The following is a 23120-nucleotide window of genomic DNA, read 5'->3' as shown; positions in this document are numbered from 1 at the left end:
AAGGCGGCAAGCAACGTGAGCGCTCCCCCACCCCCGGCTCCTGTAACTTGGCGCTTTCGGGATAACGCTAGGTCAGTGAGCGCGGGACAGGTTGTATTTTTGGGGAAACACAGTTCCTAGGCATTTTTTGCATCGGGCGAGCCCGGGATTCTTGCAAGGGGAATGGGACCACGTGTGCAGGTGGCTCCTCAGCGCACAGCCTCAGATTAACAGAGCCGCGATCCCCTTCCCCTGCACACGTGGTCCCATTCCCCTCCTTCCTGAGGCAAGATGAAGGGGACCGCGGCTGCGCTGATTGAGGCTGGAGCTGAGGAGCCTCCTGCACACGTTCCATTCCCCTTGGAAGGATCCTGGGCTCGCCCGATGTAAAAAATGGCGAGATCGGCGCACTTGGGGCTGCTGCTGAGATGTCCAGGGAGGCTAAAGCAAGCCGCGCGCCTCTTCCAGCCACTTTCACGGCTTCCTGGAGTAATTCTTTTTTATTTTCATGATGAGAGTGGTGAGGCTCCGCCTCCCCTGCCTCCACTGACTGCACGTCACTGGTTTCCACCTATTGCTTCTTGTTCTACCCTCAGGTGCCTTGGAGAATAGCTTGACTCCCTCTTCTTTGTGGCAACCCCTGAGATACTGGAAGACTGCTATCATGTCTCCCCTGGTCCTTCTTTTCAATAAACTAGACACACCCAGTTCCTGCAACCGTTCTTCATATGTTTTAGCCTCCAGTCCCCTAATCATCTTTCTTGCTTTTCTCTGCACTCTTTCCAGAGTCTCCACATCTTTTCTACATCGTGGCGACCAGAACTGAATGCAGGATTCCAAGTGTGGCCTTACCAAGGCCTTGTAAAGTGGCATTAACCCTTCACGGGATCTTGATATTACTTAGATGCCACGACCTAAGGGAGCAACTTCCCAGCCACAGGCATCGCTGCATGTGCAGCCCGACAGCAAGAAAACATTTCAGCCAGCAGGAACCCTGCAGCATAACCAAGATTCTCTCCCCCATTATCCCCAGCCTCCAAGTCACTAAAAGAAGACAAAAGAACCTCAGCAACAACGAGGAAATGTTGGCTATATTTTATTGGCTTCTTTGCTTGGAAAACGAAATTTCCCATGCAGCCATTTTCTTCCTGGCGCAACTACAGAGCTATGTTGTTGTCTGTGCTTTTGGGACACAGCTGATTTTGTGGTTTGGGGACTGATGGGGAGCAGGAGATGTCACATTAACGCTGGCAGAGGAGTGTAGAGGTAGTCCTCGAACTTACAACCATTCGTCTAGTGACCGTTCAAAGTTACAACACTAAAATAATGTGACTTATGACTGCTTTTTACATTTACGACCGTGGCAGTGTCCCCATGGTCACATGATCAAAATTCGGATGCTTGGCAACTGACTCACGTTTACGACGGTTGCAGTGTCCCGGGCACAAGCAATCCCATTTTGTGACCTTCTGACACCAAGCTCAGTCAACGGGGAAAGCCAGAAGCGTTAATAACCGTGTTACTCACTTAACAACCGCGGTGAGTCATTTAACAACGGTGGCAAGGAAGGTTGCAACATGGGGCAAAACTCACTTAATAACTGTCTTGCTTAGCCACAGAAAACTTGGGCTCAACGGTGGTCGTAAGTCAAGGACTCACCTGTAAGGTGGAGTTAGGGAGGAGTTTTTCCGTGGGGTCTAGAAATGCAGCTGTGCGGCTCAGGACAGGGACGTTATTTTTATTCTTTAAAAAAAAAAAAAAGACAAGCAAGCCCCCAAAAAACTCACTGAGTGTCGCACTCAGCCTGCATGAGGGACCGTAGAGGTTCTCCCACCATCACTGAAATCTGGGTCAAATTTGCACAGTTTTGGTCAAACTTGCACAGTGAATGTCTCATCCAGCTTCCGGTGACTTTTTTCCAAACTGCATTTTCTCTGTTACCCCCCCCCCAAAAAAAAACCACCCCAGCACGTAGGTCCTTATGTCCAGTTGCAGAATGCCTGGGGAGGGTCACCGCTGACAGCTGGGAAAAATTCAGGGATCAAAAAACGTTGCTGTCCATCAGCCGTCCTACTGCTCTTTTGACAGGTCTAATCATTTGAAGATGTCCAGCTTGGTGGGCAAAATGCCTCCACGTCTTGTGGGTTGAGGAGGAGGAAGAGGAGGTGGTATGGGTCCCTTCCTCGCTTGGGAGTGTCCTGGCGGAATCTGACTTGATCACAGTGAGAAGAAAAATGGTGGCCTCAGTTGACCCATCTAGGAAAGCTCTTTCAGGTGTGCTATGCTTTCGGATTTGAAGGTGGCCTCAAGGAATCCTCTTGAATTACTCCACAGCCTTTTCAGAGAAGAATGGAGAAGAACCGTATGGGGATGATCAACGCGGTGAGGGCCGAACATGTCCCAGGGGTAACCACGAGGTCATAACTCTCGCTGAACATTTAAGTTCAGCTATAACTCAAACGAAGCTTAGATCTGACTGTCAGTCAGGTTTCCTAAAAATGCCCTAATTGATTCATGAGTCTCGAGCCAGGTTTCAAACACAAAACCAGTCATTTATTAGGAGCACCATCAGGCAAGGCCTTTTTGCAGTCAGATCTGAGCTTTGTTTCAGTTCTGGCTGAACTTTACTCCCGTTCCTTCCTTTCCCTCGGTCTGTATCATAAATCACATTCCCCAATGAGGTGCACCCCTCCCAAGCCTGCTGCAGTTATCTGAGATCCAACTTTAGCCGAAAGGATGCGTGGAATGCGCTCCCCGCCCTTCTCTCATAAGGGCAACGTTAGGAGTTGACACACGAGTCCCGTCTGCAACCTGTGGGATGGTGCACCAGAGGTCACAGGTTCCTCCACTCAAGGCCCTGAACTTAAGCAGACAGCGGTAGGAGGAAGTCAACAAAACCGCTCCATTGGAGGGAGGCAGTCCGTTCACTCCAACTTCCGTAGCTCCACTCAGCAGTGAATTTCGTATGCTACCTGAGGCTGGAGCATCAGCCCCTGGTTGGCGAAGAGCTCGCTGCCTTCTTGGGGGGCCTCCTCTTCTCCTTCCAGAGTCTGAGTCGCTTGGTCTTGCAGCTGCTCCGGGAAGACCCCGCCTGCCAGGCCTTGGGGGTCCTTGTAGGTGGCAAAGAGGGGCTTGTTGCGGTCGATGACGAACATTTCGTGGCCCCTCTCATCTCGGTACTCCTCCAGCTGGGCGAAGGTGGTGGGCCCGTCCGAGTAGTCGTTGACGTACAGGATGTTCTCCTCCTTCTTGGCCTTTTTCCGCTTGCGGTGCTTCCGGTAGATCATGATGACCAACAGGAGGGCCACCAGGGCCAGCAGGGAGATGGCCACGGCGATGGCCGTCTGTGTGGCCATGCCCAGGGCGTGGAAGTCCATGCTCTCCATGTCGTAGAGAGGTTCCTGGCTGATGTCCACCGAAGCCGGGTAGCCCTGCGACTGTTGTTGCTGGTGCGAGAGGTTCACCATGAGGTGGAAGACCACCCGGGCCATCCCCCCGGGATTGGAGGCCTCGCACTCGTATTTCCCGGTGTGGGACACCGTCACGTTGTTGAGGAACAGCATGCCGCTGCCGGTGTCCGACTGCTCGAAGCGTTCCCCGACGCTGCGCTCCCTCAGCTCAAAGCTTCCGCTGGGCAGATGGGTCCGGCTTCCCCTGGAGCCCCCGGCCCGCCAGTGGGCCAGTTTGCGCCAGGTCACCAGCGGCTGCGGGTAGCCCGAGGCCTGGCAGGAGACGCGCAGGTCGTCACCCAGCCGTGCCGTGACTTCAAGGGGCTGCACTTGCACGACCGGCGGGATGCAGATCAAGCTGTTGCCGGAGATGTCGGCGAGGCTTTGGTAGGCCAGGCGGGGCGGCTCCGAACACTCGATCTTCTTGTCCTGGGGGCTCAGGAGCCTCTGGCCTTCCTCTCGGATCCAGCTGCTGAGCCAGTGCAGAGCGCAGTCGCATCGCCATGGATTGTCTGGGGAGGGGGGAAAACCAAGTATATCCCATCAACAATAGGTCACTGGAGGTTTTTAAGAAAAGACTGGACAGCCCCTTGTCTGGAATGGTATAGGGTCGAGCAGGGGGCTGGACTAGAAGATCCCCAAGGTTCCTTCTGGTTCTATTCTGATTGAAATGGCACAGGGTCTCCTGACTGAGCAGGAGGTTGGACTAGAAGACCTCCAGGGTCCCTTCCAGCTCTATTCTGATTGAAATGGCATGGGGTCTTCTGCTTGAGCAGGGGGTTGGACTAGAAGATCTCCAAGGTCCCTTCCAGCTCTATTCTGATTGAAATGGCATAGGGTCTCTTGCTTGAACAAGGGTTGGACTAGAAGACCTCCAGGGTCCCTTCCAGCTCTATTCTGATTGAAACGGCATGGGGTCTCCTACTTGAGCAGGGGGCTGGACTAGGAGACCTCCAAGGTCCCTTCTGGCTCTATTCTGATTGATTGATTGGAGGTGTCAGATGTTCCAGATTTCTCTCGGTCCTTTCTGCTGAGATATTTCCCCACCCGACTAAAGGACCTCTCTTTTCCCCAGCTTTTCTTTCCTCCAGAAGAAATGGAGGGCTTGCAAGGGTCACTTTGGACATACCTGTCAGCCTCAGCACTTGCAGGCTGATGAGGGGTCTCAGGGCCACCCGGCTGATGGTGCGCAGGTTGTTCTTGCTGAGGTCCAGCAGAGCGAGCGAGGTCAGTCCGATGAGTGCTTGGTCCTCCAGACACTCGATGCTGTTCTCTTGCAGGTGAAGTTCCTGGAGCCTCTGCAAAGGGGAAACAAGGGTCAGGAGAAGAGCCTTCAGCTCTTCCGGTCCTTACTCCTTGCGTCTTAAAACAGGGCTCTCCAAAGTTGGCCACTAAAAGGACTTGTGGACTTCAATCTTTTTTATATTGTGACAATCACAACAGCATCCAGTTTTCGTGGCCACGACGTAAAAAAGATGTGGAGACTCTGGAAAGAGTCCAGAGAAGAGCAACAAAGATGATTAAGGGACTGAAGGCTAAAAGATATGAAGGAAGGTGGCAGAAACTGGTTATTTCTAGTTTAAGAGAAAGAAGGACTAGGGGAGACAGGATAGCAGTCTTCCAACATCTCAGGGGCTGCCCCAAATAAGAGGGAGCCAAGCTATTCTCCAAAGCACCTCAAGGCAGGACAAGAAACAATGGGTGGAAACTAATCAAGGAGAGAAGCAACTTAGAAATTTCCTGACGGTTAGAACAATTAATCAGCTCGAGCAGGGGGTTGGACTAGAAGAACTCAAAGGTCTCCTCCATCCCTACAATGTTACCTTCTAAATATAGATAGCTGGGGTTTTGTAGCCAAAACAAAGTACTTTCTCCTGGGAACCATGGACATTCTCACACCTGGCCAGAGAAAGAGGAGTGAAGTTGCCAAGCAACTGGACAGCACCTTGACTGATCGTTTGGGAAAGGGGGAAAACTTTTACTTTTAATTAGATGAAACCGTAGAAACCTTCAGAGTTGGTTTTCACCAGCCTGTGCCAATATGATATATTCAATAAACCATGGGTGAAATTCAGCAGGTTCTGACAGGTTCTGGAGAAATGGTAGCGGAAATTTTGAGTAGTTCGGAGAACCTGCAAATATCATCTCTGGCTGGTCCCAGAGTGGGGTGGAAATGGAGATTTTGCAATATTCTTCCCCTAGGACAGTGATGGCGAACCTGTGGCACGTGTAGCCATTTGTCAGGGCACGTGAGGCGCTGCCCTGTCAGCTGACCAGCGTGCACATGCGCGCGCTGGCCAGCTGAGTTCACCCTTTTTAAAAGCCATTTTTCGCCCTCCATAGGCTCCAGAGGCTTTATAGGAGCCTGGGGAGGGCGAAAAGAGCCTCCCCCCCCCACCGAGGCCCTCCAGAGGCTTCATGATCTGGAGCGCAAAAAACTGGCCCTAAGGGCAAACCGGAAGTTCAGGAACGGACTTCCGGTTTGCTCGGAGGGTCATTTTGACTTCCCCTGAAGCCTTTGGAATGCTCAAAACGACACTCCGAGCAAACCGGAAGTCACTTCCGGTTTGCTCGGAGGGTCGTTTTGAGCGCTCTGAAGGTGTCGGGGAAGCCTCCTGACGGTCCCTGAAGCCTCCGGAGGGTGTCCAGAGGAGGCTGTTTTCACCCTCCCCAGGCTCCTATAAAGCCTCTGGAGCCTGGGGAGGGCGAAAAAAGCATGTAAGAATGGGGGGGAGCGCCTGTGGTGCACGCATGTGCACTGGGGGGGGGGTCGCACATTGCATTATGGGTGCAGAATGCCCGCACATGACCCCCCTGCGCTCCCTCCCACTTATGGCACGCGAGGCAAAAAAGGTTCGCCATCGCTGCCCTATGAATTAGGAGGGAATGGGATCTTGCAGTATCCTTCCCCTGCCATGCCCACCAAGCCATGCCCACAGAACTGGTAGTAAAAAAAATTCACCACTGCAATAAACATGTTCTTTGAGGAAACTTCTTGCCTCGGAATTGTGAGGCCTGCAGCCCTCTTTTCTTTTGGGTCTCTGGCCTGCCACACTTTCTGTTATTCTGCTATGCCTTTTCTATGGTGGGAAAATGGGAGGGGGGATTGTACGGAGTTAGATGACATGCAGCCATAACAACATTCTTTCTAGGAAGCCAAGGTCATCCTTTGTCTCTGCACCTCTGCGTCTGACTGGAACTGGATGGGTGGAACTGCCAGCATGGCAATGGGAGATTGGACCATGGGATGGACTGGTGGGTGTGGGGACAAGATCTTGAACTTTCAACTGGGTGGGGAAACAGGGAAGCTTTCAGATTCGGGTTTTCCCAGATGTGCCAACATGGCTCTCTTCATAAACTGGAACTTTGAGGAATCCTTTGCCTTGAACTGTGATTTAATTTCGGATGCTATTTGGAATGCTGACAGGAGTTCTGTTTGCTATGGGTGACTTGGAACCCTGACACAAGGCTTACAAATGGCCGGATATTGTTGTCTGTGGAAGCGGAAGGATCTCCGGCCTCTTTCCCCCCCTGGACCGCCAAAGAGCCTCACCTCCAGTTCACAAAAGGTGAAATCCGGGAGCCGGGTTATCTGGTTGCCGGAGAGATAAAGGACCCGCAGGTGTTCCAGGCCTTTGAAGATGCTGCTGTTGATCAGGTGGATCCGGTTGCCATTCAGCGCCAGCTCCAGCAGCCGATTCTGGTGGTGGAAGGCGCCGGGCTCCAGGGCGGAGATGGTGTTGTTCTGCATGTAGAGGTACCGGAGGTCCAGAAGGGAGGCCAGGTCTTGCTGGCGGATCTGGGTGATGCTGTTGTCCTGCAGGAAAATGGTCTGCCCAGCGGGGGAGGGAGGGAGGGAGGGACAAAGGCCAGAGTCAGTCAAGGGTGGGACGTGGGTCCTTTGTTGACATAGACCACACCGCGAGGTCTCTTGTGCTCTCTGAGCTTGGTGGTTTCCTCGCAGACGTTTCATTACCCAACTAGGGAACATCATCAGTGCTGGAAAGATTGGGGGCTTTGGAGAGGGGGAGGAGGAGGAAGAGAAAGACTGCGGGGGTCCCTGGTGCTCTCTGACATTGGTTGTTTTCTTGCACACATTTCATTACCCAAGTAGGGAATATAATGTTAGGAGGATTGGGATTTTTGGAGAATTGGAGGAGGAGGAGGAGGAGGAGGAGGAGGAGGAGGAGGAGGAGGAGGAGGAGGAGGAGGAGGGGGACGACGACGACTGTGGGGTCCTTGGTGCCCTCTGAGCTTGGTTGGTTTTTTGCAGACATTTCATTACCTAACTAGGGAACATCATCAGTGCTGGAAGGGAGTTAGGTTTGCAGAGAGGAGGAAGAGGAGGAGAACTGTGGGGTCCTTCTCCCCCTATTAAGGTTCTTCTCACCTTGGGTCGCTGGTTAGCTCTCTTAAGAGTCACTGAAGTCCCAAGAAGGTTCTACACCCATTTGCACTCTTGCGTGTGGAAGCATCCAAGATAAACCCCCAAGTGGCCTCTACGGCAATGAAAGCTAACGACTGACCTTCAGAGCACAAACGACCAGAGGACTGCAAAGAATATAAATCTGTCCATTCTCCACCCTTCAGTCAGAACTGAAGAAGCTTCTTGGATGAGAAGCGAAACATCTTCAAGGAAAAAACCCAAGAAAGTCCAGTTGCCTTTTGCAAAAAAAGCACCTTTGGGACAGATTGTTGTATGTACACTGAGAGCTTCTGCACCGGAGACAAATTCTTTGTGTATCTAATTACACTTGGCTAATAAAAAATTCTATATTCTGCATTCTATATTCATTGTTCTATGTTCTATGTTCTATGTTCTATGTTCTATATTTGTGTTCTATGTTCTATATTCTGTATTCTATATTATTCTGTATTCTGTATTCTATATTCTATATTCAGTGTCCTGTGTTCTACATTCTGTATTCTGTGTTCTGTGTTATATATTCTATATTTTGTGTTCTGTTCTATATTCTATATTATTCTGTATTCTGTATTCTACATTCAGTGTTCTGTGTTCTATAATCTGTATGCTATAGCCTGATATTCCATATTTTATATTCCATAATCCTATATATTCTATTCCCTATTTCCATATGCTATATTCCATGTTCCATAATCCCATATTCTGCTAAAGGACCTTGCCTGGCTTGTGCGAATGCACCGGAGGGAGAGGGCGTGGGGCTCTGGTGGCCTCACCTGGGTGGCGGGGGAGATGCTCCCTGGAATGTCCTTCAGCCCCAAAGAGCCACACTCCACCGTCAGGCTGTAGCAGCGGCAAGGCGTGGGGCAGACGTGCGCCTGGAACACCAGGAGCCCGAGCAGCAGGAGGCAGAGAAGTGGGGCCTTCGCTGGGGCCATCCTAGACCAGCTGCAGGAAAGGGAGAGAGGGAGGGAGAGAGAGAGAGAGAGAACATTGCAGCAGGGCCCCCAACGCAGGGGAAACCGAGGAAGGTCACCCCAAGATGGCCGGATGGTACCCTTGGGCAATCGAGCGATGATGAGGATCGTTCAGATGATCTCAAGAGTGCCCAATTGTTCCCTTTCTACAAGTGGTCTTTGACTCCAACTCCACCCTGTTGTGTACAGGTAGTCCTCGATTTATGACCACAATTGAGCCCAAAATTTATGTTGCTAATTGAGACATTTGTTAACTGAGCTTTGCCCTGTTTTACGACTTCCCTTGCCATATTTGTTAAGCGAATCACTGCAGTGGTTAAGTTAGCAGCACGGTTGTTAAGTGAATCTGGTTTCCCCCGATTGGCTTTGCTTGCCAGAAGGTCGCAAAAGGGGAACCACAGGACATTGCAACCGTCATAAATGTGAATCAGTGACCAAGCATCTGAATTTGGATCACGTGACCATGGGGATGGTGCAACGGTCATAAGTGTGAGAAACAGTCGTCTTTTTTCACTGATGTCCTAACTTCGAAGTCACTATATGAACTGCTGTAAATCAACGACTATCAGTCTCTTTGAGCAGAGCTGCTGTAGGACATCAGCCAAGGATGGTCAGCCACTTGCCCCCACCGGCTGCGGCGGCTCCCACACCGGAGGCTCTTAAGAAGAGAGGTTGGATCGCCCTTTGTCTGAAGTGGTGAAGGGTTTCCTGCCTAAGCAGGGGGTTGGACTAGAAGACCTCCAAGGTCCCTTCCAACTCTTCTCTTCCATTCCATTCCATGTTCTATTCCTATTCTATTCTATTCTATTCTATTCTATTCTACTCTACTCAGTTCTATTCTATATTTCCTTCCATTATTCTATTCTATTCCATTCCATTCCATTCCATTCCATTCCATTCCCTATTCTATTCTATATTCCATTATTCTATTCTGTTCTATTCTATTCCATTCCATTCCATTCCATTTTCTATTCCATTCCATTCCCTTCTATTCTATATTCCCTTCCCTTCCATCCCAGGTCCGAGTTCCTCCTTAGCCTTAGCTGGGTGAAGTGAACCAATCATTCTCCTCTTGTCCCATGTGCTATCTCCATGCATTATTGTACAACGAGTGTGTGTTTGATAACTTGTGGACTTCAACTCCCAGAATTCCTGAGCCAACTCTGCTGCCTCAGGAATTCTGGGAATTGGAGTCCATCAGTCATGAAGTTCATGTCACTGCTTTGCTCTAGGCTAGGGCAAACCTCACCAAGAGAAGGGGAACTTACCAAATTTGCAGATGACACCAAGCTGGCAGGAATAGCCAACACCCTAGAACAGTGATGGCTGATCTTTTTGTCGTCGTGTGCCAAAAACACATGTGTGCATGTCACGCACCCATAATGCAATGCACGTGTGACACCACCCCCCCGTGACCCCTGCGCATGCATGCACGACTCCCCTGGACGTGGCCCCTCACATGTGAATGCAACCTCCCATGTGTTCACCTCACCCCTGCACATGCATGGCAGAGACCCCCCAAAAACAGCTGGCTGGTGGGATGCACACGCACATGTGCGGTGGAGTTGAGCTGGGGCGATGGCCCGCGTGCCCACAGACAGGGCTCTATGGGCCACCTGTGGCCGGTGTGCCATAAGTTCGCCATCATGGCCCTAGAAGATGACAAACTTGGACCCTGGGCCCTAACTGACAATATGAAATTCAATGTAGAGAAAAGTAAAGTCTTACACTGAGGCAAGAAAACCCAAAAATGTACATATAAACTGGGTGAAATCAGTTTCTTAATTGCAGGGACTGTGAGAGGGATCTTGGGGTCTTAGTGGACAGCCAGCTAAATAAGAGCTAAGAGTGTGCAGCTAAAAAAGCTAACACAAGTTGTATTAACAGAGGGATACAATCAAGATCAAGGGAGGTACTAATACCACTCTATAAAGCCTTAGTAAGGCCACACCTAAAGTACTGCAACCAGTGTTGGTCACCACACCATAAAAAAGATGTGGAGACTCTAAAAAAAGTACAGAGAAGAGCAACCAGGATGATGAGGGGACTGGAGGCTCAAACCTACGATGAACGGTTGCAGGAACTGGACCTGGCTGGTCTAGGGAAGAGAAGGACCAGGGGAGGCAGGAGAGCATCTTCCAATATGTGAGGGGCTGCCGCAGAGAGGAGGAAGGGGCTCAAGCTATTTTCCAAAGCCCCTGAAGGCCAGACAAGGAAGAATGGATGGAAACTGACCAAGGAGAGAAATAAGGAGGAATTTCCTGACAGGGAGAACCATCAACCCATGGAACAGAAGTTGTGGGAGCTTCATCCCTGGAGGCTTTCAAGAAGAGACTGGACTGTCATCTGTCAGAAATGGTGTAGGGTCTCCTGCTTGGGTGGGGGGTTGGACTAGATGACCTTCAATGTCCTTCCAACTCTTTTAATCTGACCAAAGTAAAAAAAAGAAGAAGAACCTGTACCTCATGGAGACCGCAGGCTCACACAGAGCTTCTGAATTCCTGGGTTTAAGCCCCCGAGCCTCACCAAGGGGTCCACAAGCTTGGTAGGGGCAATGGGCCTTCTGTCCCACCGCTTGACTCTTGCTCTTTGTTAAACGGAACTCTTTGCTTTAAGCCCCCCACCCCAAAGTCCTCTGAAATGCTACCACACCGGCCTCCGGTTGCATCTCAAGCTGAGCCAAGAGGCTGAAACGGTTGAGGTTGGCATGGCGCCCAGTCCAAGCTCCGTCACGCGCTGGGTTGGCACGCTGGGCGCACTAGAGAGCCAAATATAGCACCGAAGCAAGATAAAGCAGAAGGACAAAAGGACGTCACTTTGAGAATAAGAGAGCTGGAAGGGACTTTGGAGGTCCTCTAGTCCAACCCCCTGCTCAAGCAGGAGACCCCATTCCTGACAATTGGCTGTCCAATCATCTATGGAGATTCTCTGTCATCCAGGTCGTTATTGTCCCAAAAGTGCTTTTTTTTCAAAAGGCCACTGGACTTTCTGTTTTTTTTTTTTTAAAGACGTTTCGCTTCTCATCCCAGAGGCTTCTTAAACTCTGACTGGATGGTGGGTAACAGAAGGATTTATTCTCATTGCAGACAGCTGGTCGTTTGCATCCTTTTAGAGGGTCGTTGATTCCCATCCCAATACAAGAGTGTCCATCCCATATTCCTTGCAGACAGCTGGTCGTTTGCATACTTTTAGAGCAGGGGTGTCCAAACTTGGCAACTTTAAGACTTGTGGACTTCAACTCCCAGAATTCCCCAGCCAGCAGAGCTGGCTGGGGAATTCTGGGAGTTGAAGTCCACAAGTCTTAAAGTTGCCAAGTTTGGACACCCCTGTTTTAGAGGGTCATTGATTCCCACCCCAATACAAGAGTGTCCATCCCGTACTCCTTGCAGACAGCTGGTCGTTTGCATCCTTTTAGAATTAAAACAGTCGTTGAGGCCACTTGGATGGTCTGGACCGAAAGCTCTCTCCATGCTATGGAAATGCGAAGGAGCCATTGGATATCGGGCATCTCCCTTCTTGGCCACATCACAAATGACACCATTTGAGAGCATTTTGGTGTGGCACCAATTACAGAGAAGTTGAGGGAAGGCCAGCTGCGCTGCTACGGTTGTGTCCAGAGAGCAGCAAAAACACACATGGCGAGACACCATGAACAAAGATATTCAAACCTGTGCCCTGTATACGTGCAAAGCTGACCGTGCAAAGTGGCATTCAATGATCCGAAAAGTGGAGCTGCACCTGTGGGGATACGCTAGGAAGAATAAGAAGAAGATGGAGGCCACTTGGAGACTCTACTCAGGTGACCCCGAGGACACAGACAAACCTCCAAGCGGCCTCAATGACTCTCTAAAAAGGGTGACAGCTGCCTGCAAGCAGTAGAAATCCTTCTGTTCCCCACTATCCTGTCAGAGCTGAAGAAGCTTCTTGGAGGAGAAGGGAAATGTCTTCAAAAGGAAAACAAAGAAGAAAGTCCAGCTGCCTCCTGAAAAAAACATCTTTGGGACAACACAGATCTAGATGATGAGAATCCCTGCAGACTTTGACTTGGATGACTGAGGATGTCTACAGACCTTTGGCTATACAATTTGGGATGAAGACCCTTTAAAAACGGTGGGAGTAGGAACGGATTTCCAGAGGGAAATAATTGCAGACTACAGGAACCATTTGCACCACTCAGGTGACACTGAGGACACAGGTAAAGCTCCAGGTGGCCACAAGGACCCTCTTTAAAGGATGCAAGTGACCAGCTGCCTGCAAGGAGTATAAATCCTTCCCTTCCCCACCATCCAGCCAGAGCTGAAGAAGCTTCTTGGAGGAGAAGCAAAACGTCTTCAAAAGAAAAAACCAGAAAGTCCAGCTGCCTCCTGAAAAAAGCATCTTTGGGACAACCATGACTTGGATGATGAATCTCTACAGACTTTTAGCCACACAATTTGGGATGAAGACCCTTGGAATGGTGTGGGAATAAGGAATGGATTTCCAGAGGGAAATAATTGCAGACTACAGGAACGATTTGCTCAGATGACTCCGAGGACACAGGTAAAACTCCAAGTGGCCTCAAGGACCCTCTAAAAGGAGGCAAATAACCAGCGATCTGCAAGAAATACAAATCCTTCCATTCCCCCCCATCCAGAGCTGAAGAAGCACCTAGTCTCCCTCTTCCTCCCTGCCCACTCCACTCCCTTTTAGCATGGATAATATTACCTATTTGGGTCATGAGATGTCTACAAGCAAAAAACCAAGCTCAGAGAACACCAAGGACCCCACAGTCCCTTCCTCCTCCTCCTCTCTGCATACCCCACTCCCTGCCAACACTGATGATATTACAAAGTTGGGTCATGAAACGTCAGCGAGCAAAAATACAAGCTCAGGGAGCACCGAGGGCTCCGTAAGCACCATGAAAACAATATATTGATTTATTGCCATAAATTAACCTCCCTCTGCCTCAGTTCCCCCACTTGACAGCCGGAACAATATCCAGCTTTTCGAAGGACCCCCTTCCCGTTGGGTTCGGAGGTTCTAAAGCAGAGCTTCTCAACCTAGGCGACTTTAAGTCTTGTGGATTCTGGGAGTTGAAGTCCACATGACCTAAAGTCGCCAAGGTTGAGAAGCTCTGCTCTAAAGTCAGAATGGCAGTCAGGACCCTTGGGAAGGGGGGAAGGAGTTGCAAAAAAGAGGCAGATACAGCTTGGGATGTACAAGATTATGATCCACTCTGATCCTCCAGGGATTGGGCAGGATTACGCGCAAAACCGATCAGCCACTTCGTCGCAGGGGCTTATCAGGAATCCTCTCTCTCTGAGATTAGAATGAATCAAGCATGATAGGTCATTAGCAAACCACGTCACAGAGAAAATATCCAGATTGACCTTGAGTTTTAAAAGCCGGTGGTGGAGAAGAGCAAGAAAGATGATTAGGGGACTGGAGATTAAATTATATGAAGAACGGTTGCAGGAACTGGGTATGTCTAGTTTAAGAGAAAGAAGGACTAGGGGAGACATGATAGCAGTGTTCCAATATCTCAGGGGTTGTCACAAAGAAGAGGGAGTCAAACTATTCTCCAAGGCACCTGAGGGTAGAACAAGAAGCAATGGGTGGAAACTAAATCAGGGCGAGAAGCAACTTAGAACTGAGGAGAAATTTCCTGACAGTGAGAACAATTAATCAGTGGAACAGAAATTGCCTCCAGAAGTTGTGAATGCCCCAACACTGGAAGTCTTTAAGAGGATGCTGGATAGCCATTTGTCTGAAACAGTATAGGGTTTCCTGCCTAGGCAGGGGGTTGGACTAGAAGACCTCCAAGGTCCCTTCCAACTCTGCTATTGTATTAAATAGGGGAGAAATCCGTTGGCAGGGATCTCTGTTTCCCCTACCCCATGCAGACCCCAAATCCACATGGGGGAGGGGGGGACTTCAGCCCACCACACTTCTAGGTTGCATGCAGGGCAGAGGTGGGGGGGGGGGACACACAGCATCTGCAAGCTAAGTTCCCAGGGGAAGCTGCAGCTCCGTTTTTGGAAGAGAATATTTAAGCAAATATTTAAATTGCTCTTCCATGGCAGACTAGCAGATCTCAGGATACACCCCCCTCCAAGGAAAAAGAACGAAACATCTCCCAGTTGGTTTCCTACAGAACGCAGGAGGTCCTCGACTTACCACCACAATTGAACCCAACGTTTCTGTCGTGAAGCGAGGAATTTCAAAAGTGAGTTTTGCCCCCTATTACAAACTTTCTTCCCATGGTTGTTAAGTGAATCATTGCAATTGTTAAGTTGCTCACCTGGTCGTTAAGTGAATCTGGCTTCCCCGTTGACTTTGCTTGAGAGAAGGTCGCAAAAGGGGAATCACATGACCCTGGGACGCTGCGACTGTCATAAGTATGAATCAGTTGCCAAACGCCTGAATTTTAATCGCGTGACCGTTGGGATTTTGCAATGGTCGTTAAGTGTGAAAAATGGTGCTAAGTCACTTTTTTCAGTGCCCGTGTGACTTTGAATGGCCACTAAATGAACTGTTGTAGGTCGAGGACTTCCTGTGCAGGATAAGAGAGTTGGAAGGGACCTTGGAGGTCCTCCAGTCCAACCCCCCGCTTAGGCGGGAAAAAACCCTACACAGGTAGTCATCGTGTTGCATCAAAATTGAGCCCAGAATTTCCGTTGCTAAGAGAAGCCGTTGTTAAATGAGTTTCACCCCATTTTACGGCCTTCTGGCAATCAGACTCAACGGGGAATCCAGATTCACGTCTCAGCCGTGTGACCAACTCAACCACTGCAATGATACACTTAACAACGGGGGCAAGGAAAGTCGTAAAACGAGGCAAACTCACTGTACAAACGTTTCACTTAAGCGCCATCCATTCGGGGCTGAATTGCAGTCATAACCTGAGGACTGGCTGTAGTTTGTGAACCCAGAACAGGGAACATAAGTTGCCTCTGAGGGCAGCAGCCTCTGACACGCGAGGATCTTCTCTGCGTGCAAATGCATTTTTAAAAAAAAAAACTTTTAACCAAAGCTGGAGCAAGAAAATCAAGGTGTGTTTTGTGAAGGAAACTGTGACGGGCATTTTTGTGACACCCCTCCCCCCCATGGCCTGATCTACCTGGAGCCTCTCTGGCAGAAGCCTCCCTGAAATGGTATAGGTTCTCCTGCTTGAGCAGCGGGTTGGACTAGAAGACCTCTCTGTCGTTCTACGATTCACACTTCTTCTTTCCTTCTCCTTCTCCTTCTCCATCTTCCTCTCCTCCTCCTGTTCTCCTTCTGTTTCTCTCTCCCCCTCCATCTCTTTCTTGAACATGCATGTTCTTCCTCTTCTCCTTTCAGCACTTCCTTCTCCTTTCCTCCTTTCCTTCCCCCTTTTCCTTCTGCATCTCCCTCCTCTTCCTCCTTTTTTCTCCTTCCCCCTTCCTTTTTTTCTCCTCCTTCTCCTCCTCCTTTCCTCCTCCTTCTTGAGCTTCATCTGTTCTTCTATCACCAAGTAAACCATCCCTCCTCTTTCCCCCTTTTTCTTCTTCTGCTTCTCCAATTCCTCCTCCTCCCCTCCTCCTCCCTCTTGCTATCCTCTTCCTCCTCTTTCTTCCTCAGCTTCACCTCTGGTTGATCAAATTTTCATTATTTTTCCCCCCTCTATAACATCTTACAATCATCACATTAACATTGTTATGTCATCATACCTGTATATATCAATCTTATATCTCTTCTATATTTATATACATTCATCTACAGTTCTATACATTTCTCTATTGTTTCTTGGCTGAATTAACTTTATTCCTGTTATGCAACCATTTATACCAATTATCCCAAATTTCATAGTATTCAGACTCTTCTTTGTTCTTTAATCTTAATGTTAACTTGTCCATTTCTGCGCAATCTAGACTTTTCTGAATCACTAATTCATCTGGGGGAATATTACTCTGTTTCCAACATTGGGCAAACATTATTCTGGCTGTACTCAACAGTGTATTAGTATGTATTTAATTTTCTTTCTATATTTCCCCTTGGTTATTCGCAGCAGGAAGAGTTCCGGTTTGTATTCTATTTGTTCCTCTGTCATTTGTTGTATCCATTTCCAAATTTTAATCCAATACTTTTGAGTTTCCGGACAGCTCCACCACATATGATAGAAAGTCCCTTGCATTTTTTTGCACTTCTAGCAGGTTGGATTCATGTTCGGATACATTTTGGCCAATCTCATTGGTGGGTTAGGGTTAGGGTCAGAGGTTCATCTCTTCTTCTGCCACTATACCACTACCATCACCTTCTCCTCCTCCTCCTCCTGCTCCTGCTCCTCCTGCTCCTCCTCCTTCTCTTCCTCCTCCTCCTCCTCCTGCTCCTCCTCTGTTCTTCTTTCTTCCCCTCACTGAGTCCAGAAAGAGCAAATTTCTCTTCCTTCTTATATATCATTGTGGAGCCCACTCCCCCAGGAATATTAGCCAGGGAGTCCCCAATTTACAACCATATATTTGGCCATTGTTCAGGGTGTAGAAAGTTAGCCCCCACCCCTCTCTTACAATGCAATATTTTAGAAAATATTAAAAAGGCGGAATATTATATTTCCCTAAAGGAGAAACATGTTTCTAAAGACAGAATCGGGGAGCCTCAGTTCTCAAACAGATACTAAGCTGAGGCCAGCTTTTAGAAATGCAGATTTGGCCATCCATTACTCGCAGGAGCAAGGTATGAACAAAAGTAGGGTTAGCCCACAGCCACAATAGGAATTGTCCAACAAGACCCTTGCATCAGTCCAAACTTCAACCAAACTTAGCTCAGACAAACATAACCCCTACATGGCCCCATGGGAGTCTGACAACAACAGAAAGAATACATGTTCTTGCGCAGGAACAGGAAGCTCAAGGGCAAGGCCCAAGAGAAGGTATAAACAACCCTCATTCTCAACTCCATGGGGTCAGCTGCCCAGAATCGCATCTGCTTGGTGCTTCTGCTTCATCAATAAATAAATTTCCCAGCTTGGAACTGAACCAGATGGAACATTTCTTCCAACACCAAGATGCAGCCCAGGTGAACGGCGGGGGAGGATTTTAAAGCCCAAAAATGATCGGCTGAGGAACCTTAAAAGGGAAAGCTAGAAGGATAATCTTGTGTGTGTGTCTACTGATATCTCAAGGCAAGACGCTGAATATTTGCGGGCAGGGGGTCTCCACACTTGGCCACTTTAAGACTTGTGGACGTCAACTCCCAGAATCCCTCAGACAGCATACGGGAGGCTGGATGAGGAATTCTGGGAATTGAAGTCCACAAGTCTTAAAGTGGCCAAGTTTTGGAGACCTCTGTTTTACGGCGGGATTCTTCAACCTTTGTTAGAAGAAAAATCCAGGTCCAAGTCAGGAATAAAATGGAGGCCGATGGGAAAGAAAGATTCTGCTTATTGGTGAACAGAACACACACACACACACACAAACCCACACACACAGAGTGTGCGGTTCTGGGACCGCTGACAAAATTGAGTTGAGAGTTGGTGGTTTTTTTTTTAAATACCTTCTGGATTCCATGGGGGTCACGTAGGGGTCATGGCTGGCTCTACAGGCAAAAGGGGAAATGCAAATCCCAGGTGTTTGTCTCAGCTGATCTTGTCAGCCTTTGGCTTCTCTAACTGTGTTGCTTATCGGGAGTTTCAGTCTGACCCAGTCTTTCTGAATGAATTACCCAATCTGCATTTCTAAAAGCTGGCCTCCTCAGTTTGTGCTTGGGGCAGGGAGACTGGATCTGGTTTCTGCCTCCCTTAAGATCCCCCCCTCCCCTCCATTTCTCCTTTAGGGAAAATATTCTATCCTGCCTTTTTTTAAATAGTTCCCAAAATATCCCATTCTCTAGGAGAGTGGGTGGGTGCCAGTTTGACACCTCTGCTCTACAACTCAGCCACTTTAAGATGTCTGGACTTCTACTCCCAGAATTCCCCAGCCAGCAGAGCTTTGGTCCATTGGGGTGAGGGAGGGGAGGAGGAGGAGGGGAGGGGTCTGTGAAATTCACCTGGAACAGACAAACCTTGTCAGCGCAGATGGAGGTTCTACCTTCACTAAACGCATCCATCTAGGCACCTGCAGCACCTCCAGAGTCACCGGGTTGTGCGTGCAAACGCACACACCCCCTTGGGAACCGCTGCAGGTAGTCCTCGACCTACAACAGTTCGCTTAGTGACCGCTCAAAGTTACAACAGCACTGAAAAAAGTGACATGACCAGTTTTCGCACTTATGACCGTGGCCACGTGGTCAAAATTCGGACGCTTTGGCAACTGACTCATATTTATGACGGTCACAGCATCGTCTTTTGAGACCTTCCGACAAGGGGAAGCCAGATTCACTTAACAACCAACTTAACTGCAGTGAATCACTTAACAACCGTAGCAAGGAAGATCGTAAAATGGGGCAAAACTCACTTAACAACTCTCTCACTTAGTGACAGAAATTTTGGGGCTCAATTGTGGTCATAAGTCGAGGACTATCTGCAAAAGTAAATTCTTCTGGAACTTCTCCATACAGATTTAGGACCCAATCCACCACAATTTGCTAAATCACGTGGCTGAATTTAATTTGATTTAATTCCATTTAATCTGATGGAATTTAATTTTATTCCGGTGTATAAACGCCCCTCCCCCTTTGAATGCTCCCTTCAATTAATTCTTCTTTTTTGCCTAAATTTCTGTATTTATTTTAAAGCTTTAGCAGACACTCCACGGGAGTCCCATGGCCAAACAACCCTAAGCAAAACTTTTGAAAACAATCAGCAGAAATCTTTACAATTAATTCTCCATGAACATCAATAAAAGCCACACACGATTATTTACGGCTCAGTCACCCAGAGTATCTCACAGTTGGAGGCCCATATTGTGGAAGAAAAAAATCCCACCAGAACACAACAAACACAGTTTATTCTACACAATTCACAATCGCTGGAGTGTGTAAGGTCAGCTAAACCCCAAACCTCGGTTTATCAACCGCAATGCCCAGTTCATACAACCCAAACTTTGGTTTTGCGAAAGCCGGCTCCTCTTGCAACTTGCAACTTGATTTAAATTGAACCTCCATTACTGGAGGTTTTTAAGAAGAGACTGGACAGTCACTTGTCTGAGATGGCATAAATTCTCCTGCCTGAGCAGGGGGCTGGACTAGAAGACCTCCAAGGTCCCTTTGAGCTCTATTCCAATTCTAATTCTAATTCAAAAGTCTCTATAAGGTAGTCCTTGATTCACGACTGCCGTTGAGCCAAAAGTTTCCATGGCTAAGCAAAGCAATTTTAAGAGAGTCGCGCCCCATTTTACGACCTTGCTGCTAGCCAGTCATTAAGCGAGTCACTACAGTTATTAAGTGAATCATGCAGTCATGAAACTTCTCTTATAGTCTTCGCATATTGGAAACTGGCTGAGAAGGTCGGAAAAGGGCATCCCGTGATCCAGGGACACTACAACCGTCATAAATGCGAGTCAGTTGCCAAGCGTCTGAATTTTGATCACATGCAACGGTCGTAAGTGTGAAACACAATCATAAGTCATTTCTTTCAGTGCCGTTGCAAGGACTAACGGTCACTCAATGAAATAGTTCTAAGTCGAGGACTTACCTGTCCTGAATCTCATCCATGCCCAGAGCCTGGATGGCAGAGATGCCACCTTTGAGCGCATCCACTATTGGAGGCCAGCCTTGGCGGTGTCTTCAGGATGGGCATGTGGCCGGGACCTTCCCTTCCTGGGTGCCTTGAACCCAGCTCCCCCATTCTTAGGAAGGGAGCTGCCCAAAAGGGGCCCCAGCAGCTCTCTTAGGATCGCTGAGGGCACCGTGAAGCAGTGGAACTCCCTGTCACAAGATGAAGGCAGGACCGCTTGGCGGGTGAATGCCCCCAATGTTTCCTGCCTGAGCAAGCGGTTAGACACTAGATCAGGGGTTCCCAACCTTTTCTATGCCCTGCACCACCCCTAGAAGAACGCTTCTGATACGTTCTCCCACCACCCCTTACCAAAGTAAATCATTCCATGCCTATCATTAGGGACACAATGCTGTCATTAGAATCCCAGCATCAATGATAGCATAATTATGCTGCAATTTTGAAACTTCCAGACCCAAGTTCTCCCAGCCCCCGGGAATATGGCCTCGCACCCCCCTTGTTGGGAAGCCCTAGGCTAGATGACCTCTAAGGTCCCTTCCAACTCTGTTCTCCTGCTACTCCTGTTATCTGTTATGTTCTCGGCTGGGGATGATGGGCCAGGGCCGGGCTTCCAGGGGCCAGGGAGGCCGGTCTTTGGCTCCAGCGCTGGGTGGGGAGCTGGGGGCCGAGGCGACCCTCCCCAGGCGCCTAGGGGGCTCCTTAGCCACTTGGCCCACCCCGCGGCCGCTGCCTTCGGGTGGCCGTTAGTCCCGCCGGCCCATCCCCTGCCTGCCTGGACGGCTGCCCCGAGATGCCCCCCCCCCGGCCCTTCCCTGAGACGCCCCCGGCCCTGCCGGCGCCCCCCGCCCCATGCCAGCCCCTGCGGCTCCGGCAAAGGCAGCGCCCCCGCCCCCGCTCACCTGCCCCGCACGGCTCTCCATGGCATCGGCGGCCTCGCTCCGACTCCGGCTCCGGCTCCGGCTGGCTGGGCTGGGAAGCCGCGGAATGCCCGGCTCTGCCTCCCGTGCCAGCCGCCGCCGCCCCCCGCCCGCCCGATGACGTCAGCGCCGCCCCCCCCCCGGGCTCTCCTTGCCGCCCCCGCCTGGACAGCCACGCCGCGCCGGTCCCGTGGAGCGCTGGCCGGGGGGAGAGAGGAGGGAGGGCCAGGTGCACGGGAGGATGGGTGGGCGGATGGGCCGTTGGTTGATGGAGGGAGGGAGGGATGGAAGGAAGGATGGATAAATGAATGCATGGATGGAAGGAGGGAAGAGGGAAGGACAGGTGCAAAGGTGGATGGATGGACAGATTGACGGGTGAACTGATGATGGATGTTGAATGGATGGAAGGAAGGATGGATGAACGGATGGATGGAGGATGAATGGGTGGATGGATAAATGAATGTATGGATAGAACGAGGGAAGAGGGGAGGAGAGGTGCACGGGTGAATGGATGGACAGATGGGCAGATTGTTGATGGGTGGATGGATGGATGAATGGATGGATGGGTATTTGGAGAAAATGATGTATGTATGTATGTATGTATGTATGTATGTATGTATGTATGTATGTATATATGTATAGATGAATGGGTGGATGGATGGATAGATGGAAGGATGGATGGATGAATGGATGAGTGAATGGAGAAATTGATGAATGGATGGATGTTTGGATGGGTAGATGGATGGATAAATAAATAAATGGATGGATGGATGGATGGATGGATGGATAGATGCCTAGATGATGAATAGATGGGTGGATGCATAGATGGATGGATGGATGAGTGAGTGAATGGAGAAATTGATGGATAGATGGATGAATAGGTGGGTAACTGAATGGATGAGTGGGTGGGCAGATGGAGAGGGATGAGTAGGGGATGGATGGGTTGATGGAACTGCCTAGAAAAAAGCAAGGTTGCCTTAGGGACCACTAATGCTTTTCTGAGACCCCCTCAATCCCCCAGCCTGCTGCCAAGGGGTGGGTGGGCTTAGTTCAGGGTTCAGTGAGTCTGCAAACCTGGGGAGAAGCGATAGGCCCCAGACTCCCCCCTGATTTAGCTGAACCCCCATCCCCCCAGCCCCCCAGACCCCTGAGGGAGGACAGTTCCCAAGTTCACAGCACCCTGGGGTGGGAATCAGCCTGAAGGACATCTAGTCCATCCCTCTTTTGTACCTTAACAACGCCCCAACCACCAGACCCCAATTCCCCTCTTTTAGGCAGAGTTGGGCCCTACCAAACCAGAAGCCGTGGTCTAATGATCTGTTGTTTTCACTTTTACTTGTTGGCCTTCTGAGAACAGGTCCAGGTACCCTGATTTCACCTTCTTCCTTATTTTCATACCATTGAAAACTGTGGAGTTTCATCTGTCAGGGACCCCCGAGGGTCATCTAGCTCAACCCTCTGCAATGTGCGGGCAAAACCAATTCAGCTGGTTTTCCAGCCTCCCTTCTTAAACCATCATGGAAGTTGCTGTAGCACAACAAGGGAAAGAGGGAACGGAGAGAGAGGAGGAGAGGGAAAGGTAGGAAGAGGAGAGGAGAAAGGAGAGGGAAAGAAGAAAGGGAAAAGGAGAGGAAGAAACGGAGGGGAAGTAAGAGTAGGAGAGAGGGTAGGAGAGAGAAGAAGAGGGGAGGAGTGGGGGAGAGGAAGAGGAAGTGGAGAAAGGAAAGGAGAGGAGAGAAGAAGGGAGGGAAGGAGAAAAACGGA

The 23120-nt window shown here is 49.6% G+C and overlaps 1 protein-coding gene across 1 annotated transcript; it reads right to left on the bottom strand.

Moving 5' to 3' along the window:
* Positions 1-704: 704 nt before the first annotated feature.
* LRRC24 (leucine rich repeat containing 24) lies at positions 705-21393 on the bottom strand. The gene is made up of 5 exons (XM_081951963.1): positions 21339-21393; positions 8628-8799; positions 6982-7260; positions 4558-4726; positions 705-3940 (listed from the first exon to the last, which is right to left on the bottom strand). Exons 1-5 carry the CDS (start codon positions 21362-21364, stop codon positions 2928-2930), a joined length of 1659 nt encoding a protein of 552 aa, XP_081808089.1. The 5' UTR covers positions 21365-21393; the 3' UTR covers positions 705-2927.
* Between the last annotated feature and the right edge of the window lie 1727 nt (positions 21394-23120).

The sequence above is a fragment of the Natrix helvetica genome, assembly GCF_964273705.1.
Source record: "Natrix helvetica genome assembly, chromosome: 4".
In the NCBI taxonomy this organism is placed as follows: Eukaryota; Metazoa; Chordata; class Lepidosauria; order Squamata; family Natricidae; genus Natrix; species Natrix helvetica.
This window is presented reverse-complemented; position numbering and strand designations above follow the sequence as displayed.